This window comes from Eupeodes corollae, chromosome 3 (genome assembly GCF_945859685.1).
Source record: "Eupeodes corollae chromosome 3, idEupCoro1.1, whole genome shotgun sequence".
Classification (NCBI taxonomy): Eukaryota; Metazoa; Arthropoda; class Insecta; order Diptera; family Syrphidae; genus Eupeodes; species Eupeodes corollae.
Genome location: NC_079149.1, coordinates 93200485 through 93220572, shown reverse-complemented (window position 1 = coordinate 93220572; position 20088 = coordinate 93200485). Strand labels below are relative to the sequence as shown.

General features: G+C 32.2%; 1 protein-coding gene across 8 annotated transcripts in view; it reads right to left on the bottom strand.

The window, feature by feature from the left end:
- LOC129948884 (CUGBP Elav-like family member 2) overlaps positions 1–20088 on the bottom strand; it is a 434239-nt gene that overhangs the window by 297032 nt on the left and 117119 nt on the right. For all 8 annotated transcript variants that reach the window (XM_056060028.1, XM_056060027.1, XM_056060025.1 and 5 more), the window contains exon 2: positions 866–1577. In XM_056060028.1, coding sequence (XP_055916003.1) covers positions 866–1128 — 263 coding nt within the window. In that variant the 5' untranslated portion in view covers positions 1129–1577. The remainder of the gene's footprint in view (positions 1–865; positions 1578–20088) is intronic.

Here is a 20088-nt window from a genome sequence, read left to right as displayed (position 1 = left end):
GTACACACAAGTGACATTATCTAGCTTGGAGTGCTCAACTGGAGACATATAGCTAAAGACCGAGCTTATTTCAAAATCCCGAAATAATGTAATTGATTGTTTATTGGTTAATCAAACTATTTAGAGGCGACTAGTTTCTATCAGATTACAAAATTTTTTCTAAGCACCTTTCCTCTTTATATCTAGAAATCATAATATTTTCTTCGAATATCTTTAAATTTAAATACTCAACTAATTTAAAACCATTGGTTCTTCAACCACAATTGATATAATGTCTTAAAAAGAAAAGACTAATTCCATACAAAATGTATCTTTCTTTATTTTGTTTCATCTGCTATTTTTGTATGTGTGTCTATTTATTTATGTTTAAAAATTTAAAGACATCTTTTTCTGTTCACACTAACTGTTTACCATATTCAAGGATCATTAAAGGGAGTCTTCAAAACATCAAACAAACAAAATAAGCAAGACTCTAGAAAAACCCCAGAGTTAAACCTCAATTTGTTATCTGGTTGGGTATTTATGTTCCTATTTGCTCATCATGTGTGTGCGAGTGTCTACATTTGCAAAATGAACATGTTGTAGGTACATATACTTTCACCCACCCGCACCCTCACCCGGACCAGCACTACCCCAATTCTTGGTCTCGAGACGATTTAAGGACAACAAGGATAAATAAGCCGAGGAATATGAAAACAAAATTTAAATAAACATAAATAACACAGGAAACGCTTAAGGATAAAACATTTACCCACACATACAAAAAGAAAGAGCGTGGATATACATATGTATATTTAAATATTATGTTTGGCTGTATATAATATGAGAACATTAAGTAACAAAAGGGAAGAAAAATAAAACTTACTGTTCCTTCAGACAATTATTATGGTCCTGTTTGTGATAGGGATGATGGATGCTATGTCCCGAGTGGCATATTTTGTTGCAGTTACTATCCAGGCCGTTGTAGTGGCCATTGCTGCGCTGAACGGCCGCCACTGCCAGCGCTGGTGTTTGCGGGTGCTGATGGTGACTCTGATACTGCGGGGATTGCTGGCTGTTGGAGGACGGACTGCTTTTCCCTGAACCAGGTGAAATCTTGCCTGCCAATGTCTCTAGCGAGCTTAACATTATGCGTTACGTTGTGTTACGTGCAGTTGATGTTGCTATCACGTTTATTAGCATGCATTAATTAATTTGTTTTTTTTTTTTTTTCTTTTTTGTTTCTGTTTTTTATTTGTTTCTGTTTTTAATTATTTACTTTTTATTTTCTACGCAACAATTGATTCGAGTTGGAATTATTGTGCTCGCGTCGCGTCGTCTGCGTGCGTTTTTATGGCTGGTTGGTTTAACTTCATCAAACTTCATCTATGCCCATCAGCCAATTCACATGAAAGTTGATCCATGTGCGAAAAGGGTTATATTATGATGGGTATTTAATATTTTTTCCTCACAGGATAATAGGATTATAATTTATCAATATTTTCGTTGTGATGATGAGTTAATCCACGGTGGTATAATTTGCACTTTATGTGTTAATTTTCTTTTTTGGTTTTTGTTCTGTTAGTGTAGGCGATGACCTAAATAGGATGAAAATAACATTAATTGTTAATTACGTTAAATAATAAAATTAAGTTAAAATAACAACGTCAATAATAAGGATTTATTAATATGTAGATGGATGGATATAGAATTGTCTAGTTATATAGGTTTGTGTGTATGAAATTAGGTTGGTTGACACGACATACATACAGAAATCAAAGCATTAATCATTTGGAGGTTAAGTTGGCTTAAGGTTTGTGTGTGATTTAAAACGTCGAACATGCGTTCATACATTCATTTAAAATTTATTATAGGTATCATTTTTATGTGGCCACAACCAATAAACTAATAAAATTAATTATGTAATTTCTGATACTGTCTTTAAGGATTAAACTGGTTATTTGTCAAGAATTCTCATAATAAAAAAGAACGCCGCCGAAATAAATCCCACAACTTTTATTATAACAAACCTCACGGTTTTTTTGAAAAGATATTCTTTGTTCGTTTTTAAAAATAGCTTATTTCAATACTCTACAGTTTAACACTTCCTTAAAAAAAATATTGGCATTTTAGAATAATTTAAAATAAAGTAATGACTTTTTAAATTATGGAAAAACATCAACATAATTTAATTGTTTTAACAAAAAACTAAAAAAAAAACTTTTTAGTTCAAATAATAAGAACTCCATGTGTTTTTTCAAGAGTTGGATAACTTTAATACTATTAAAGACAAAAATGTTGTTTGAATCCATTTTTCTTAAAGCTTTCGAGTATTCGTACTTACTTTTCTTGTACTACTGAAACATCAGCTCTCTCCCTATTAAATTTCCATAGGAAGATAATCGGTCCGATTAGTCGAATTCAAAATTTTGACGTTTTTCAAAGTTTCAAGTTGCCTAGATTAAATCTTAGCTTTTTAGAGAGATGTCTTTGTGTGGGGGTGTACGTTCGTCGGTCATATCTCAAGAATCGATAAAGATTGCGACTACTTTACATATATTTTTTCTTATAGAAGATCACTTCAAAAGATGCACAAAGACTTTTAAAAAAATTGAGTCGGTTGTTTTTTACTGCAGAAATTAAAAACAAATCAAAAACCTCTAGCGACTTCAACTTAATTGTATATTATTCACACTGACAAAATAAATTGATATAGATTCCAGAAGAAGAAAAATACAATTTTTATGGCCAAAAACCGAAAATTGAATTTTCTGAAAACCTAAACAATGTTTTTTTAGTGTTTTCTAAAATTTGTATTTTTCAACAAGGCAACCGTTATTTATTTTGTAAGCTTTCTCAAGCACAAGCTATTTTATTGTGTTAATAACATTTGATGATAAAAAAAATGTTATAATTTTTGTTTTCTATTTTATGTTATGTTAATAATTGGTCATCATTTTCTTTTCTTTGAAATGTAATTGTTGATTAGAACATAACATTATATACCAATAATATATGTAAACTCAAAAAAAATTGAAATAATAAAAATTAATTAAAAAGAAACGCTCTAACGATTTTCAAACAATTTTCAGTTTTTTAACTTCTCATAGGAAGTTATTTTAATGGGTCCGATTTGTCAAATTGAAAATTTGACTTTTTTCGACGTTTCAAGGTCCCTATAGTCGAAATAAAAGGTTTTTAGAAAGATGTCTGTGCGTGCGTTAGTACATACGTTCGTACGTCTGAAAGAAAAATTATTAATTGAATATTTAGAATGAAACAACAACAACTTGTGTGTGCTACCACCAAGTTCATAGGCTTCATGGGGGCCACTAAAGGAGTCTGATGATCGGGTTGGCCCCCATGAAATAGCTATAACTCCAGCCTATGAACTTGGTGGTAGCACACACAAGTTGTTGTTGTTTCATTCTAAATATTCAATTGTAAATTCAGCAAGCAGCTGCCTTAAAACTGTGCGTATAAAATTTCATACAAAAAACCTTCTTAGAAAAATTAATAATTCCAAAATTTTACGACTAAAATATGATTTCACCTCCAAAACAATTTTGTGCAACGAAAAACAATGTTTTCGTCATCTGAAGAAGTTTTGAGAAAAGTCGAATTGACATTTTTTTACAAAAATAAAAACCTAAGAAAAAAACTTATAAAAAATGTAAAGAATTGATTTTCGACTCAAATATCTTTTCAAAACTTTGAGGTATTGGCTTTTATTTTCTTTTATCTTTCAAAAAATATTGTTGTCAGCATTCAGTAAAATTTTGAAAAAAATCGAATTGACAGTTTTTTTACAAAAAATTAAGAACCGGACAAAAATTAATAAAAGTTGGTAAAAAATTATTTTCGACTCAAATATATTTTTAAAAATTTCAGATAAAAGATTCTTACTTATTTCTACTTAAAAGAATTATTGTTTTCTATATTAGAACAAATTTTGAGAAAAATCGAATTGACAGTTTTTTTTAACAAAAAAAAAACACCTAAAAAAATGTATACAAATTGGTAAAAATTGACCTTCGAATCAAATTTCTTTTCAAAAATTGTAGATATTGGCTTTAAACTACTTTTATCTTTCAAAAACTATTGTTGTTAACATTCCGTAAAATTTAAAAAAAAATCGAATTGACAGTCTTTTTACAAAAAAACAGTACTAAAACTTGGTAAAAATTTACTTTCGACTCAAACAGCTTTTCAAAAATTAAAAACATTGGCTGCAAACTTATTTTATTTCACAGAAAATTTTGTTTTCGATATTCATTAATTTTTATATAAAAATCCAATAGTCCGTTTTTTCATAAAAAATAGTACGCAAATTTGGTAAAAGTTGATACGAGTACATATAGACACACTTCTAAGCAAGACAAATCGACAAACGCGATGTGAAGTTATCAGTGTGGGTCGCATCCCAGCCTTTTTTGTACTAAGCAATACTTGCAGGTACTTTTTTAAATCTTTACTTTCAGGAAATATTTTTAAACAGACTCTTTGGATACATAAACATAAACAAGCTTTCGTATGTTTTTTTTTTTTAATTTCCAAAAATGCTAATAAAATTGATAAAAATTGTGTATCGTCTAAAATAACTCGGAAACGAAAACAGATATTGAAATTTTACTTTTTTACAAAACACGATAACCTATAAAAACCACAAAAGTTGGATGAAAAATAGGTTTCAACACATGTCTGGTGAGAACAAAGCTAGAGCATGACTCCAAACTTTTTTTATCTTACATACAGTTTTGTAAAACTTTTATAGGAATATCGACAAACGGGAACAAATGAGAAGTTATTGGTGTTTGTAGGATTGAAAACCCCTTTTTCGAAAGATGATAATGATGAAGCACTTGAACTCGTTAATGGCTTGTGAAAATTGGCTTCGTTGTTGAGGAGTGTTTGTTGCTTATTGACAAAGCTATTTAAACAGGAATGAGCTTGAACTATAAAAACAAAGTTTTTCGGACGAAGTGCTCTATGAACTTTACGAACAGATTTATTTTTTCCAAAGAAAATTCCAAAAATTTGAAAGCATTGTTTTAGCGTTAAGCCAAACCTTATAGAATATAGATTTCAGCACTCATTCTTAATTGCTTAACCACAGAAAAAAATATTTTAAATTCCCATGACGCTAAAAAAAGCCCTCTCTATATAAGCATTATTATATTTCGTTAGCAAATCTTCAATTTCTTGTTCTCACACTTAACAAATTTTAACAAATAATGTGTAAAAATAAAGAGAATTTTCCGTAAGTTTATTGTATTTTTTTAATATCAATTTATAATTTTCTCAAAAATTAACTTTTTATAAAAAAAGTAGAGTCGAAATAAAAGATTTTTGAAGAGATGAGTTGGTGGTTTTTTACCATAGTAATTAAAAAAAATATCTGACAAAAAATAATAAATACAAAAAAATGAAAAAAAGGTGGTAAAAAATAATTTTCGGCTCAAAAATCTTTTCAAAAATTTGAGATTATGGCTTCACACTTATTTTGTTTTATTAAAAATACTGTTTCCAACATTAATTTGAGAAAAATCTAATTGACAGTGTTCTTACAATAAAATAAAAACCTAAAATAAACATTACTAAAAGTTAGCAAAAGTTGATTTTTGACTCAAAACTCTTTTCAAAAATTAAAAACATTGGCTTCCAAGTTATTTGTATTTCACAGAAAATTTGGTTTTCAAAATTCTGTGATTTGTTTATAAAAATCCAACAATCAGTGTTTTCCATAAAAAATTTAAATCTTCAAAAAATAGTACGCAAATATTACTGAAATTGGTAAAAATTGGTTCTCGTCTACAAAAATAGATTTTGAAATCACACTATTTTATCAAATGTAAAATATTGTTATTAGTTTTTAAATCTTTTAGAATAATTCAACTGACAACTTTTTTTAACAAAACACATCCGAACTCCAGCTTCTTTTTTTACATTTTAAGCTATCTTAAAGTGAGCTTAGCTAGGGGATGAATCTTGCACCGGTGTCATTGCAGCACATTTCAAAGCACCCTCCCAAGAAAAATGTATTAGAATATTTATGGTTTTTTTTTTATCCCAGTTGAAAATTTGCTTACAAAAATACAAAACTACAAATAATATAACCAAAAATTGAAAAACAAAACTATTTTGACTCTAATATCTTTACTATTTTTTATTTATTTTTTATTTATTATGTGTTAATTTATTTATTAATTCTTGATTTTGTTTATATTGAATTTTTTATTTATTTATTTCCCATATTATTTATCTATTTATTTATTTTGCTCATACATTATGTTTCAACATTTTAATTATTTATTATTATTCTCTAAATGTTTTATGTAAATTAAATTTACATTTTTCTGGTTTTGCTTATTGTAATACTTTTTTTGTAATATTTTTAATGAAGGTTTTTTTCGTATTTTCCTTCGATTTTCTTCTTAACTATTTATTATATTTCTTTTTCTCCCAAGATTATGTTTCAGTTGTAAGATATATAATTATCAAATCTCGGAATTGTAAAATGAGCGGTCATAGACTTTTTTGAAAATATTGTTTCCATTATAAAGAAACTAAATAATTTACTTGGTCCTAAATTACTTTTTATAAACAACGCAATTTTAATATATTTTTTGGCTGTTCTTCGAAAAATCGGTATCATTGTTTTCGCCTTTTCATATGGCATGGCTTATGTCATTAAACAAATCAATTCTCTAAGAACCCATAATTTGTCAAATTTTTGTTTAATCTTTGCATTTTAATCAATTCTTTTTCATTAAATCCAAAAGCCGCAATTAATCAATCACTATAATATCAACAAAAACTACCAAAATTTAACTTTTCTCTAATTAATATACCTACTTTCGTGCTAGGGCCGTACAAAAATGTCAACAAACAAAAATAAATACAAACTTTAATTAATTATTCCTCATTTCAACAAAATATCGAACACAAATAATACAATCCCCAAAAAAAATCAAATCTCACAAACACGAATTTCCCAAAATAGCATCAAACCGAAAAAATAATAATTAACAACAAAAATGTCACAGTAACAGTGACAGCAATAATAATAATTATTATATACTACCTCATGATTAGCACAAATGAATAATAATATAATAATAAATTTATTTAAGAAGGAAAAATTAAAAGACAATAAACAAATCGGTTGTTCTTGCTCGGTATGAAAATTGTGAATAAATCAAAAACTCAAGTTCTGTCATCATCGACAAATAATATTTATACCTATAAATAAAACATAACTTTATTCTATTCCCTCGAGAAGTGGAGCCAGGACGAGAATGAGGACTTCTGTGTGAGGACTCACCCAATCATTCTTATCATCATCATCATCATCATCATAATACCCTTTTGCTGATTGCTGTTGAATTATTTTTTTATCGAAGGAAATTCTCATCGGAATCGAAATAAAAATCGCGTGACAAATTCCCTCTTTCTCCCTACATCTCTGTCTATACGAAGATGAAGGAGAAAGAAAAAAGTATATAAAAACCGAAAAAATAAATATTTGCCTTTCAGGACTTCATCAGGATAGTTTGGTTTAGCTCGGTTTTGGTTATATAGCACGAGTGCTCGCTTTCTTAATCAACTTAGGTAATCCTATTGATTTGGAGTTTTTTTTTTGCACAGTTGAAACAGGTAAATGACACGACACGCCCACCCGCTTCGCCATCTACTGGCATTAGTAAACCCACTGAAGTTCCTTTTTGAATTCTTCGAGTTCGAAATAAAAAGTTAAATGATCAACGGCATCGCACGAAGTTGCTCCTGTGGTTCGAAACGGATTCGTTTTTAATTAAACAGTGTTCCTAAATATGGATGACATATTGACATGTCAAAAGACATGCTCCTTAAGTCTTAGCAACACTGTCAATCACTGATTAGATTTTGACGTTCAAATGATTTATTTTTGGATGGAATAGAATTAAAGAATGACATATTGTTCCAGTTTGATCCTTTTTGATTAAAATGTCAGAATTTTTGAAAATACTTTTCGCTCACTTAATTCTCCATTTAAAATTGCACGAATTCATACATTTGTACGAACTTTTTTCGTGTGGATATCGATTTCAAATAAATTTGGTTATGCAGACAGAACCAGAAAGAACTCTCAAATTAATAAGTAGTTGGTTTGTTTACCAAAAATATCTCACAAACCAGTAATACTGGCGACTTAAACCAATTTAAAACAATAAAATCTTGAAAAAAAATTAAACTAACGGTTTTTTTATAAATCAAAAACAACTTTACAAAAATATTTGTCACCCCGAATATTTTACGAAAAAAATCAATCTTATGTTCAAAATAGTTGTATGCAACGAAGAATAACGTTTTTCACAACTCGTCAAATTTTAATAAAAATCGACTTGACAATTTTATTTACAAAAATTACAAACCTAAAAACTACATCATTGAAAATTGTTAAAAATTGATTTTTAGCTCAAATATCTTTTTAAAAAATAAAAATTGTTCCTTCAAACTCATTTCATCTTATAAACAAATATTTTTTTCGGAATTCAGTAAAATGTATGATGAGTATGAGAGTCACTTTTTTCAGTAAATAAAAACTAAGATGAACAAAAAATTATGAGCTAAATTTGTAAAAATTTATGTACGATTCTAGATATCTCGTGAATAAATCAGTGGTCATAAACCATAACCGCCTAAGTCAATTTTTTATACTTTTCAGGAGAGCAGTTTGAAGTTTTAGATCGTGTTTGTCAAAAAATGTATGGGAATTTCAATTTTAATGCAAAATTGAAGAAAATTAACACTTTTTTTAGAAATTAAGATTAAACTATTTTTATAAAAGACAACTAATGAGTAATTTAAGAAAAAAACACTTAAGCTGTTATGGCTTATTGAACTTGAAAAAAATAAAAATCTTAGTTCGAGTTAGGCTTTTGTGGCATATTAAGGATGAAAAAAGTAAAAAGCTTAAGTTGAGTTAGGCTATTTTGGCATATTAAGGAAGAACAATTCAAATTTCTTAAGTCAACTTAGGTCGATAATCTTTGTGTTACAATGTGGTATATGATTTTCTATGTTGAGTTAAGTTCTTTTCCTTACCACTTAGGAACCATTGAGGTAAGGTATTGACTTCAAATTCATTTCCGTCTGTGCTAATTTTTTTTAGAGGAATCTTATTTGTATTTACTTACAAAATAAATAAAATCTTTTAACTTATGGTTTTCGGATAAAATATTCGCTAGCAAAAATAGATTTAGGAATCAAACTGCAAGACTAGCCTCTCATTGGGACTCCTACAAGGAATCCCTAAGAATCTACAAGAAGGCACTAAGGAAATCCAAGCGATCTTCTTGGCGATCCTTCTGTGGCACGATAGAAGAAACTGAAGCCTCTAGGTTACGGAAAATTCTTTCAACTAATCCAGCTATACCAAGCTGCTTGAAAAATGCAGACGGCTTCTGGACAAATTCATGTAATGAATCGCTGAACTTATTATTGGACACTCACTTTCCTGGTAGTTCTCTTACCGTAGCTTGCAACAGTTATATGCATTCAAGTTCAAATACAGCATATCCACAAGGTCTGATCACAAGGGCTAAGCTAGGACTCTCAACAGCTTCAAACCATTTAAAGCTGCAGGACCAGATGCAATAAAACCAGCCGAATTACCAAAGACTTCTGATATAATTGCACCATTCCTTGAGGTAATTTTTACCAGATGTCTGGTCCATGCTCCCTCGGCATGGAGATAAGTTAAAGATGTTTTTAAACCTAAAGCAGGTAAATGCTCCCAAGTGAATCCTAAAGATCTATGACCTATAAGTCTATCATCATTTCTTCTTAAGACCCTGGAAAGATTGATTGATATCCATTTAAGGGCACGTATCGATACAAGACTTCTGTCTTCGTCTCAACATGCCTACTGTAAATGTAAATCGGTGGAAACAGCGTTACACACTTTAGTACGCACCATCGAATATTCCATCCATCATTAAGAGTTCACTATGGTTGCTTTCCTTGACATCGCAGGTGCCACTAACAACGTGGACACATCTGCAATCACATCTGCACTGACATCTCTAAATGTAGAGAGTTCGCTTCGGGAGTTAATTTATTTAATGCTTACTAGCAGAATAATTAACTCAAAACTGGGCAACTCTTCTAGTAGACAATTCGTTACTAGAGGGACACCGCAAGGTGGTGTTCTATCGCCTCTCCTACGAAACCCAGTTGTGAATGAAATCCTAGCTAGTCTGGTTGTGGAGGGTTTCAGAGTGATAGCCTATGCGGACGACGTTGCTATAGCAGTTTCAGGAAAGCATCTTAACATCCTAAAAGAACTCTTACAAAATGCCTTGGACAGACTAATGCTTTGGGCTGATCGGTGTGGACTGGGTGTTAACCTACACAAAACCGATCTGGTCTTATTTTCGAGGAGATACAAAATTCCATTTGTCAACCCTCCTTATATTAAAGGAACCCAATTAAAATTCTCAGACGAGGCTAAATACATGGATCATGTCTTAGACAAAAAACTAAATTGGAAACGCAACGTACAGGAAAGAGTCAAAAAAGCTAATGTAACTCTCTTTTCTTGCAAAAAAGCTATTGGTAATAAATGGGGTATACAACCCAGAATCACGCATTATCTATACACATCGGTAATCAGACCGATTTTAACGAAAGGTATAAACAGGGATAAGTTAAATAAAGTCCAACGTTCAGCCTGCCTATGTATAAGCGGATCGCTTCGCACGACCCCGTCTGCGGTACTGGACACCTTGCTCTACCTTACACCTCTTGATATATTTAGCAAACAAATAGCTGCAAGCTCTGCTATTCGCCTCAATGCTTCGTCGCAGTGGATTAACAACAACATTGGCTTCTCCGTAATTCTAAGGTACTTAGAATCAATTCCAAAGCACACAGACTACACCATCCCTCAACTACAATTCGACAAAAACTTTCAGATTTCTATACCTACCAGATCTTTTTGGGAGGATAGGACATTCTTGGAGGATGAGTGAATCCATTTTTACACAGATGGGTCAAAAACAAAAGAAGGGGTTGCTAAAGGTGTGTACTCTGAACGACTGAAATTAAGTCTCTCATTCCGCCTCCCCAATCATAGTAGCGTGTTCAGGCCGAACTTTTAGCGATAAAAGAAGTCTTGTCTTGGCTCAAAAAAAACGTGATATTATCATCTTATATCCGTATTTTCTCTGATAGCCAGGCCGCTATCAAATCTCTGGACTCTGTCTGGTCACTGTCTAATAGGAAAGCACGCCACGAGACTAGGCGTATTCTCAAATGACTTTTGCAGAGGCTGTATGGACGAGGAAGAGGAAGAAACTGTTCTTCATCTTCTCTGCACATGCCCTGCTCTGGCTCAAAAACGCAAGAATTACCTAGGAGAATTCCTCTTTAACGATCTAAACGATCTAAATCATATCGGTATAATCAGCCTCTCACGTTTCGTAAGGGACTCAAGCTGGTTCCATTGAGCTTAGGAGGAAGACTCAAGATTCATGTATTATCACAATGGGCCATTAAACTGGCCTAAGTGTGTCCATTTTCATCTTGGACAGCCACTATAACCTAACCTAAGCAAGACAATTTGATAGACTTGATGGGAAATTATCAATGTGGGTCGCAACCCAGCCTCATTTTTAAAAATATTTTTGGTATTCAGTTATGTAGAACAATTTATATTAGATTCTCTTTAACAAATTTTGACCCGTTTTCGAGAAATTAAATTTCGAGCTTTTTTATGAAAATTCAAAAACAAAGTAACGATTTTAACTCATTATTCTAACGTTTGTTAGAAGTATTAAAAAAGCATCAGAAAAAAAATATTTTTTTAAATTGACATTCAATTTAGTCTGTTCAAAAAAAAAATCTTTTGGCATTATAATTAAAACATGATTTCCATCATCTGACCGCGGATGGAGAAATTTTCGATGACTTTTTTTTAACATTGTGACCCTATATCAGCAATAACCCTGAGAATATTTTCCTCCAACTTATCACGTTTCGGGCTTATCGGCATAGATAAGCAACTTCACATTTCTCTACAGAAATAAGTCAAGTGACGTTAAATCGCACAATCTTGGAGACCAGATCAAGGCTTAAGTGAAACTATGAGTAACCGAAAAACTATGGGTAACCACATAGTTTCACGGTATTCTTGATCCTTCAATAATTCAAATGTGGCACGTGCTGTGTTACATGTTGCCCAGCGCAACACATGGTTGTGCAAACTATGGCTTCTGCACGTTATGGTTGTTAAATAAAAAATAAACAAATTTGGTGGTGCAACAATCCATAGAGAACTAGGTCCCAGCGACTTACAACGTCAACTATTCCTGTGTGCAAGTAATGTTGTCAGTTATGGATTGGATCACAGTTTTAAACCAAATCCCAATGGCTAATTTGAGAAAGCACGTTTCATAGCAAGAATGACTCTTGGAAGATTTGTCAATTCTTCGCAAGAGGTATTAATCGTGAACAAACATTTTTAAAAGCAAGGGATTGAACCCAAGAACTCCTGTATGACAGTTCAACGGACGTACCATCATGCCAAGGGTACTATGTTCAGTTAATGAACTAAAAAGTCAGTGTTCATGTTTCTTTTATGATCCTTAGCAATGTTATGGCCAGCATCTTTTTCAAAGAATAGAAAAATTATTCTACAATTCCATAAAAAAACACAAAACAGTAGACTTAAAGGTGTCTCAAAATAAACTTGAGGATTAGCTTTATCATCACTTCAAATATGGAACATTTATTGACGTTATCTCTTAACCAAAAGTGAGGTCTATCACTAATCAAAATTCGGGCGATAAATTTTTTTAGCAGAAGCATGATTTAAAACAGAATTAAATATTTGGAAGCGTAGTTCAGGCACCAGTTTATTCTTTTTCAAATGTCAAAACAAACGACAAGTAAATCAGTTGACAGATGTCAAAATGGCTGCCAATTATAATAGTGTTACCAATTTTAAGTTCTATATTTCTTAAAAATACCCCTTATATTGTTAAAAAATGACGTTGGCCTAGTTTTTCTTTTGGTCTCATTGATCTCGGTGCTATCGTTGGTATGTTTGGTTTCGTTAATAACGATTTACTAAGATCTACAAGTTTACTAAGAAGTTGCTTATGAACATGTTAAACAATTAGTTGTATAAATTCCCATTTATTAATATTTAACAAAAATCTTCTTGAATTGAAATCATATCTTATGAGATTTTGAAAGGTCAAAAAAGAGGCTTGCAAAAGTATCCATGTTCTTCAAAAATCATTCTCACTTTTTGCACGAAACAAATACTTTCCCTTTTATAGCTCAGTAAAAAACAAATAAATATTATTTCCCCTTTTTTTTCTTCAATTTTGTTTTAATTAATTGCCGACCCTTTCGAAAAATATCCCATATATCATATTGTAAATTTATTTTATCTTGATGTCTTCATAAATATTTAAAAAATAATAAATTCTTCGATGACAAGGCTATGTTTTTATAAACCTAAAAATAAAATTAAGCAAAACATTTTGTAAAATCAAGCCATAGTCTCACTCTCTGCCCTACTGTGTGCTAAATCCCGTTAAATATCTAAATCATAGGTCCTGCGGAGCAAGAAGTGAACCAACAAAAAAAAAACAATCCGGTCTTTTGTTTTTATGATTTCAAACACGCGACCACAAACTATACTAAACGTCATACTAACTGACGTCGTCGAGGACGATGAACGACAAGAAATAAGCATTAAACATTTTCTCAAACAATAGTTAGATTGGATAAACTACCAAAAATAAAATAAAATTCTTCAGGAAATGAGTTTTTTGCTTTAAAAGGACGAAAAACTTTTGGTTTTGTTGATTTTCTATGTCTACAGAAATCTATAGAAATGCCATTGGACTCCTAATTCAGGTGGTTAACGTCAAAACTTTTATTTGCTATTATTTACCTATGGCAAGTCTGTTGTCCTGGCAAAGCTTAATCATCAGTTGTTATACAAAAAAAAAGAAAACCTCTGGGTATTCGAACAAGTTCTCCTCCCCTAATTGAAGAACATAACAAATGCATTCTTCGTCTGGTTGAACTTTAATAAACCTATTTAGCGATCGATGACATTTATATTTATATAATTGTGGAACGTTTATGGGTACCTTTTAAAGTCAATTCATCACTTTTCAACTTGAAAACTCATAAATCTCAAAGAGCTCTAGATATTTCATGCTCGTAACAGGACTTTAAAAGGTAGGTTAAGGGTATAGTGAAGTCAAGTCATATGTATATAGCAACAAAACGCAGCAACAGAAATTCCGGTCCCCAATGTTTAAAGCTCCGTTTTTCAACGACAAGGTGCAATATTAACCCCTTAATTATTAGCTTCTGATGATGAAAAGTCCTGAATATTATGCAAAAGCAAGACGACATCGACGACGACTGTGGCGCTGATGAGAACGAGAAGGAGGAGGAGGCGTGTGTGTATATTTAAATGAGTGCACACTCCATATCAAAACAGTTACGGCCGGAACATTGGATAGGGCGACGAAAAGGACCTTCAGTGGCGGTGTGGTAACGGTGGCGATGGTGATGGCGGTGAAACCAGCAAGGACGAAGGATACCCATATATCTCTACCAGAAGTATAGGGGAACTGCATGTGGGGATTGGGTATTGAGCGTCATGTTTTTTGGGCACTTCACACAAATCACTTACGTGACACATGCTTCGCTATGAATAATGAACGTTTTGGGTATATTTTTAATACACGAGTAGTACACGTGTATATCTCAGTATGTGGTGGTTCCTGGATTGGATATGACGATGATGGTGGAGATGTACCTACTAGAGCTACAGTACTACAATTCAGTACCTTCCAAACCTACAAGTACATATATAATATGGAAATATAATTTATGGAGATTTGTGCGCTACTAAATGGTGAGAGTGCGGAACGTGGAATGACTAAATGGCTGAGTGTTCAACATTTTTTTTTATTAGGCTATAATTTACTTTTTTTATAATAATAATTTTGTCCATGAAGTTGGAGTGTTAATGAATGAAAATGGGTATATTTTGTTATAGAGCGAGTTAACTTATGGGAGATATATTTCGTGGAAAGGAGAGTAAATGAAGTGGTTTTCATCACAAAGAGGAATAAGGATTAAGGTGCTAGTTTGATTATATAGGCGATAGTCATCGTCATGTGCATGTAAGCTTGATAGGTTGCTATGCGGCCTTTTATAGGATTAAATTTAGTTTTGTTAATTAGGGAGTTATTAATGATTATATCAGCTGGAATTTTAGAACTACGAAGAAGGAATAGAAGTTGAGGATTACGTCAGCGTTAAAAAATACCTTTTGGACAGCCTTCTTCACTGGTTATTGACATCAAATTGTTGTAATGAGAATTTTCTCATTTTTATACCCATCCAAAGCGTCAAATTGTTAAGGGTGCAGCATAAGACTTAACTATATTATGAAAGGCAATCATATCGTTGAGTGAACACCTAACAGGGTTATTATACGATCACCACGTGAAAAATAAAACTGCAATGCATCTGGTGATTCTTTTGTACCCCAAATTCCCCAATTATTATATAACTGACTTTTGCTAGTCTCGTTTCGGTCTTGTCAAAATCGAAAAATTTCAGTCTCGGTATGGGTCTCGTTCAACTGAGTCCCATCTTGTTCTTGGTATCGTTGTTTTCTCATCAGTTATTTCATCGTTCTCTTCTCGTCTATGTTAATTTTTTATTAGAATATTTTGTAGCTGTTATCTTTTTGACAACACTGGTTTAAACAGCTGACGCACGTTTCGTGTTTTGTTTCATTGTCAAACATCTTCAGTTTGGTCTATAATTTAACCACGAATCGTCTTACAAACGAACAACGTTTGCAAATTATTGAATTTTATTATCAAAATGTGTGCTCTGTTAAAAAAATTCATCGCGCGCTTCGTCCATTTTATGGTCGTTTTAATCGAACCACTGTAGCGGCTAATCGGGCTATTGTAACTGCATTTGGCACCAAATTTACATTGTTGGTCATTAAACCAATAACAGACTTAAGTAGAGTGCGAAATTAAGAAAATACCGCAGCTGTATCGGCTAGTAGTACCCGTAGCGTGATGCTTAGTGCGTTGGATTGCCATACAAGGGGTCTTGGGTTCGATCAATGCCTGTGACACCCAACTTTTTTCAAGGGTACTGCCTCTTTCGAGGAATTGACAAAACCTCCAAGAGTAATTCTTGCCATGAAAAGTTCTTTCTCAAATAAGCCGTTCGGATTCGGTATATAAACTGTAAGTCCCACACAGGAATGGTTGAGAGTTGTAAGCCACTAGACTCTGGTTCTTCATGGACTGTTGCGCCACCTAATTTATTTATTTGTATCGGCTAGTGTTAATGAGGACCATCAATTTATCGATTCGTCGCCGTTCGCAGCAATAAGGCCTATGAACAACGTGGAAAATTTTGCGGAAGGATTTAGGTATGATGCCTTTCAAAATACAGCTGGTGCAAGAATATAAGCCGAACGCCCTACTCCAACGTAAAATTTTTGTTGAATGGGGTCTTGGAATGTTGGCCGAAGATCTACTGTTTTACTGAAGAATTGTGTTCAGCGACGAAGCTTATTTTTGGTTCAATGGGTACGTAAATAAGCCGAATTGTCGATTTTGGAGTTAATATCGGCCAAAGCATTGAAAAGTGCCATTTATGGGCTGGTGGCATCATTGGACCGTACTTCTTCAAAGATGATACGAATCGTAACTGTGAATGATGAGCGCTACCGTAAGAAGATATCTAACTTTTTTTTGCCAGAAATGCAAGAGCTTGACTTGCATGACTTGTGGTTTTAACAAGATGGTGCCACACAACAGTGGACTTATTGAGAGGCAAGTTCGGTTTACATTCTATTTCTCGTTCGGGACCGGTTAATTGGCCACGTAGATCGTGCGATTTAACGCTTTTAGACTATTTTCTGTGTTAAAATACATGTCTATATAGACAAGCCTTTTTCAAATGACCCATTGGAAGACAGCATTGAAACATTTATAAGTGAAATACGGCGCAAAATGTTGGAAAAAGTATGCCAAAATTGGACTAAGCGCATAGACCATTTGAGGCGCAGAGAAGGTTAACATTTACATGAAATAATCTTCAAGCATTAAATAATATGGACCGTACTATCGATTTAATTTAAGATTGTATGCATTTTTTAAGTTTTGTATATTTTTTTTAAACTTTCCTATAGCTTTTAAAAATCACTATTTAGAAGAAGACTATAAAACCCGTAAAGACCTTTGAGAGTCTTGGCAAATTTCTGTACAAAATATACAGTGTTGACTTGGAAGCAAAAGCAGTATCGTATTATCCCACCTTGCCAGCCACCCACGTTGCCATCCTTAGTTATCAGAGGTCTTGGTTAGGTCAATTGGCCATCTCTGACCCGTTTGATTTTTTTTTTGTGTGGAAAGACCGATGTTATAATAACAACCTAGAAACTATTCTCCTGAAAGGAAAATTAAAATGATCAAAATAAACCTTGAGCTATACACCACATAACCATCAAAAAGGTCTTGAAAAATTGGAGTCACAGAATCTGCAACTGCATAGCCAGTAGAAGCAGTTATTTGAACAATGAAGTTGCATGACATAATTAATGGAAGATATAATGTTTGTTGTTACTAACGAAACCGTAATAAAGGGTGTCCCGAATTTAATTCAAGATTTGAATTAAATAGAAAAAGCCGTTTTTAGTCTTTTGATAGTTATATTTTTATTGACTCGTAAAGTACATAGGATAGGGTTATTAATGGAATAACACATCAGACAAATGGCCTCCACGGCTTTGCATGCACATGCGCACTCTTTTGTTGAAATTTTCCATGACCATTCTGCATAAATGTGGCTGAATTTCGTTGATGCAGCGTTGAATCTCCTCCTTTAATGCACGGGTGGTTGTGGGCTTATTGACATAGACTTGTGATTTCAAATAACCCCATAAAAAGAAGTCTAATGGTGTTAAATCACACGATCTAGGAGGCCAATTTTAATCACCAAAACGAGAGAGTACACGACTTGGAAATGTCTCATGCAGTAATTGAATTGTTTCACGGGCTGTATGACATGTGGCACCGTCTTGTTGAAACCACATATTGGACACATCAATATCATCCAATTTTGGCAGAAAGAACTGTGTAATCATGTCGCGATATCGAGCACCAGTAACAGTCACTGCTTGACCAGCACCATTTTCAAAAAATATGGCTCTTAGCAGTTGACGAAGTTAAAACACTCTTCCGACCATATTTTGTATGAAATTTTCGAACTGCAGCCGCCAAGCTTTCACTATTTTTGAAATATTCTTTAATAATGAAGACACGTTGTTCTATCGTGTAACGCTCCATTTTTAATAACCCTATACTGTTAGCTGTCAAATTGGTTTTTTTCAAGGTTGCCAACACTTCACTGCACAAACGGCGGCAAATTCAAATCTTGCGTTAATTTTGGGACAACCTTTATATTGAAAATATTGAATTAAATGAAGTGAAACACAAAATCTTAATTTTTCTAAATTTGTATTTGAAAATCATTAGAGTTTAAAAATATTTTTAGTATGCAGTTACTTACAACTTTTTGATATAATGTATGTACGTCTTGAATTTTAATTTCGTAAAAAAATGGCATATATTTTCAAGATGTCGAATTAAAAAAAATTGAACAGCAAAAACATTATTGAAATCAATTGATTAGTTCTTGAAAAAAACAACGGTTCAATGGGGGTTATCCTTCTGGAGTAATAAAAAAGCGTAGTTAAGACAAAAATGTATCTGTTTGTTTTGAGAAAATTCGAATTTTCGAAAAAAAGTTTGTGTATGTGTATTGTTATTTTTCGTCTTAAAAAATGAAAAAAAAATGCCTAACGTGGGAATAGACAGACAGACAGACGGAATCAGTGCACCCACTTTTTTCGATTTCCTTACCATCGTAATGTCATATTTTATTAACATCTCGAGTATATGTCCAAACTAAGCAATACTGGGATGTGCCCAACACTGATAACTTCCCATTTTCGTCCCCGTCTTAAGCTATTTCCAAAAGTCTTAAAAGATATTTATAACAAAATTTTATGTAAGATACAAAAGTTGTAAGTCAATATATGTCTTTGCTCTCATTTAGGACATTTGGATTTTACTAAGAAAATAACCTCTTACTAACAACAATATTTTGTATAAAATTACCATTTTAAGTCAATTCCTTCATTTATAACTATTTTCCATGTAATATCGTTTTTTGTTTTGTTTTATTAATTTATTTATATACTAATTCTTTATCATGGAACAATAAATAATACAAGATTCAGTTAAAGCCTCTATCATTATGGGGTTGATAAATATTTATAGCCAACCATATTTTTAATTTTTTTTAAATTCCTTTCGTAAAAAAAACACTCATTCAACTTTTTTGAAATGTCCTTTCCGGATGTATTAATTTTATTATATATACAACAAAATTAAATGAAGTCGATATCTGTGCTGGTTCTTCCATCGTACGTCCATATGCAGCTATAGGGTACACACGCAAGCACAGGTATTGGTGTAAAATTCGATTTAGATTCTAGTGACCTTTACACACGATTTTATTTTAATTTTTCGTTTTGACGACATTTATAAAGCTAATAATAAAATTAAGCGTGTACAAAAGAATTTTGAAAAATTAATCCAAATTTAATAAGGAACTCTGAAGTTAAAATTGAACAACATCCTTAAGTCGAAAAAACCCATGCCAAAGACAACCATTTGTACACAATAGTAATAGATAATTGAACTTATTGAACAATCATTTGTGAATTTTTAGGGGTTTTCAATAATTTTGGGTTTATATTGAAATTGAATTCATACTAAAGAAAGGTGTTTCGAAATAAAAGTCGCCTAGTTATTTAAAAGATTCTATTATCTCATAATGTGCAAAACAAAGGATTTTTCAAAAATAGTTTGTGGCTTTAAATAATGTCACGGATTCGGTAGCTTCAAAGGTCCTTGATATTAAATTTGAACTATAACAAAATCAATCGATTAGTAAAAATTAGCACAAGTCTATGAAAACCTTTTA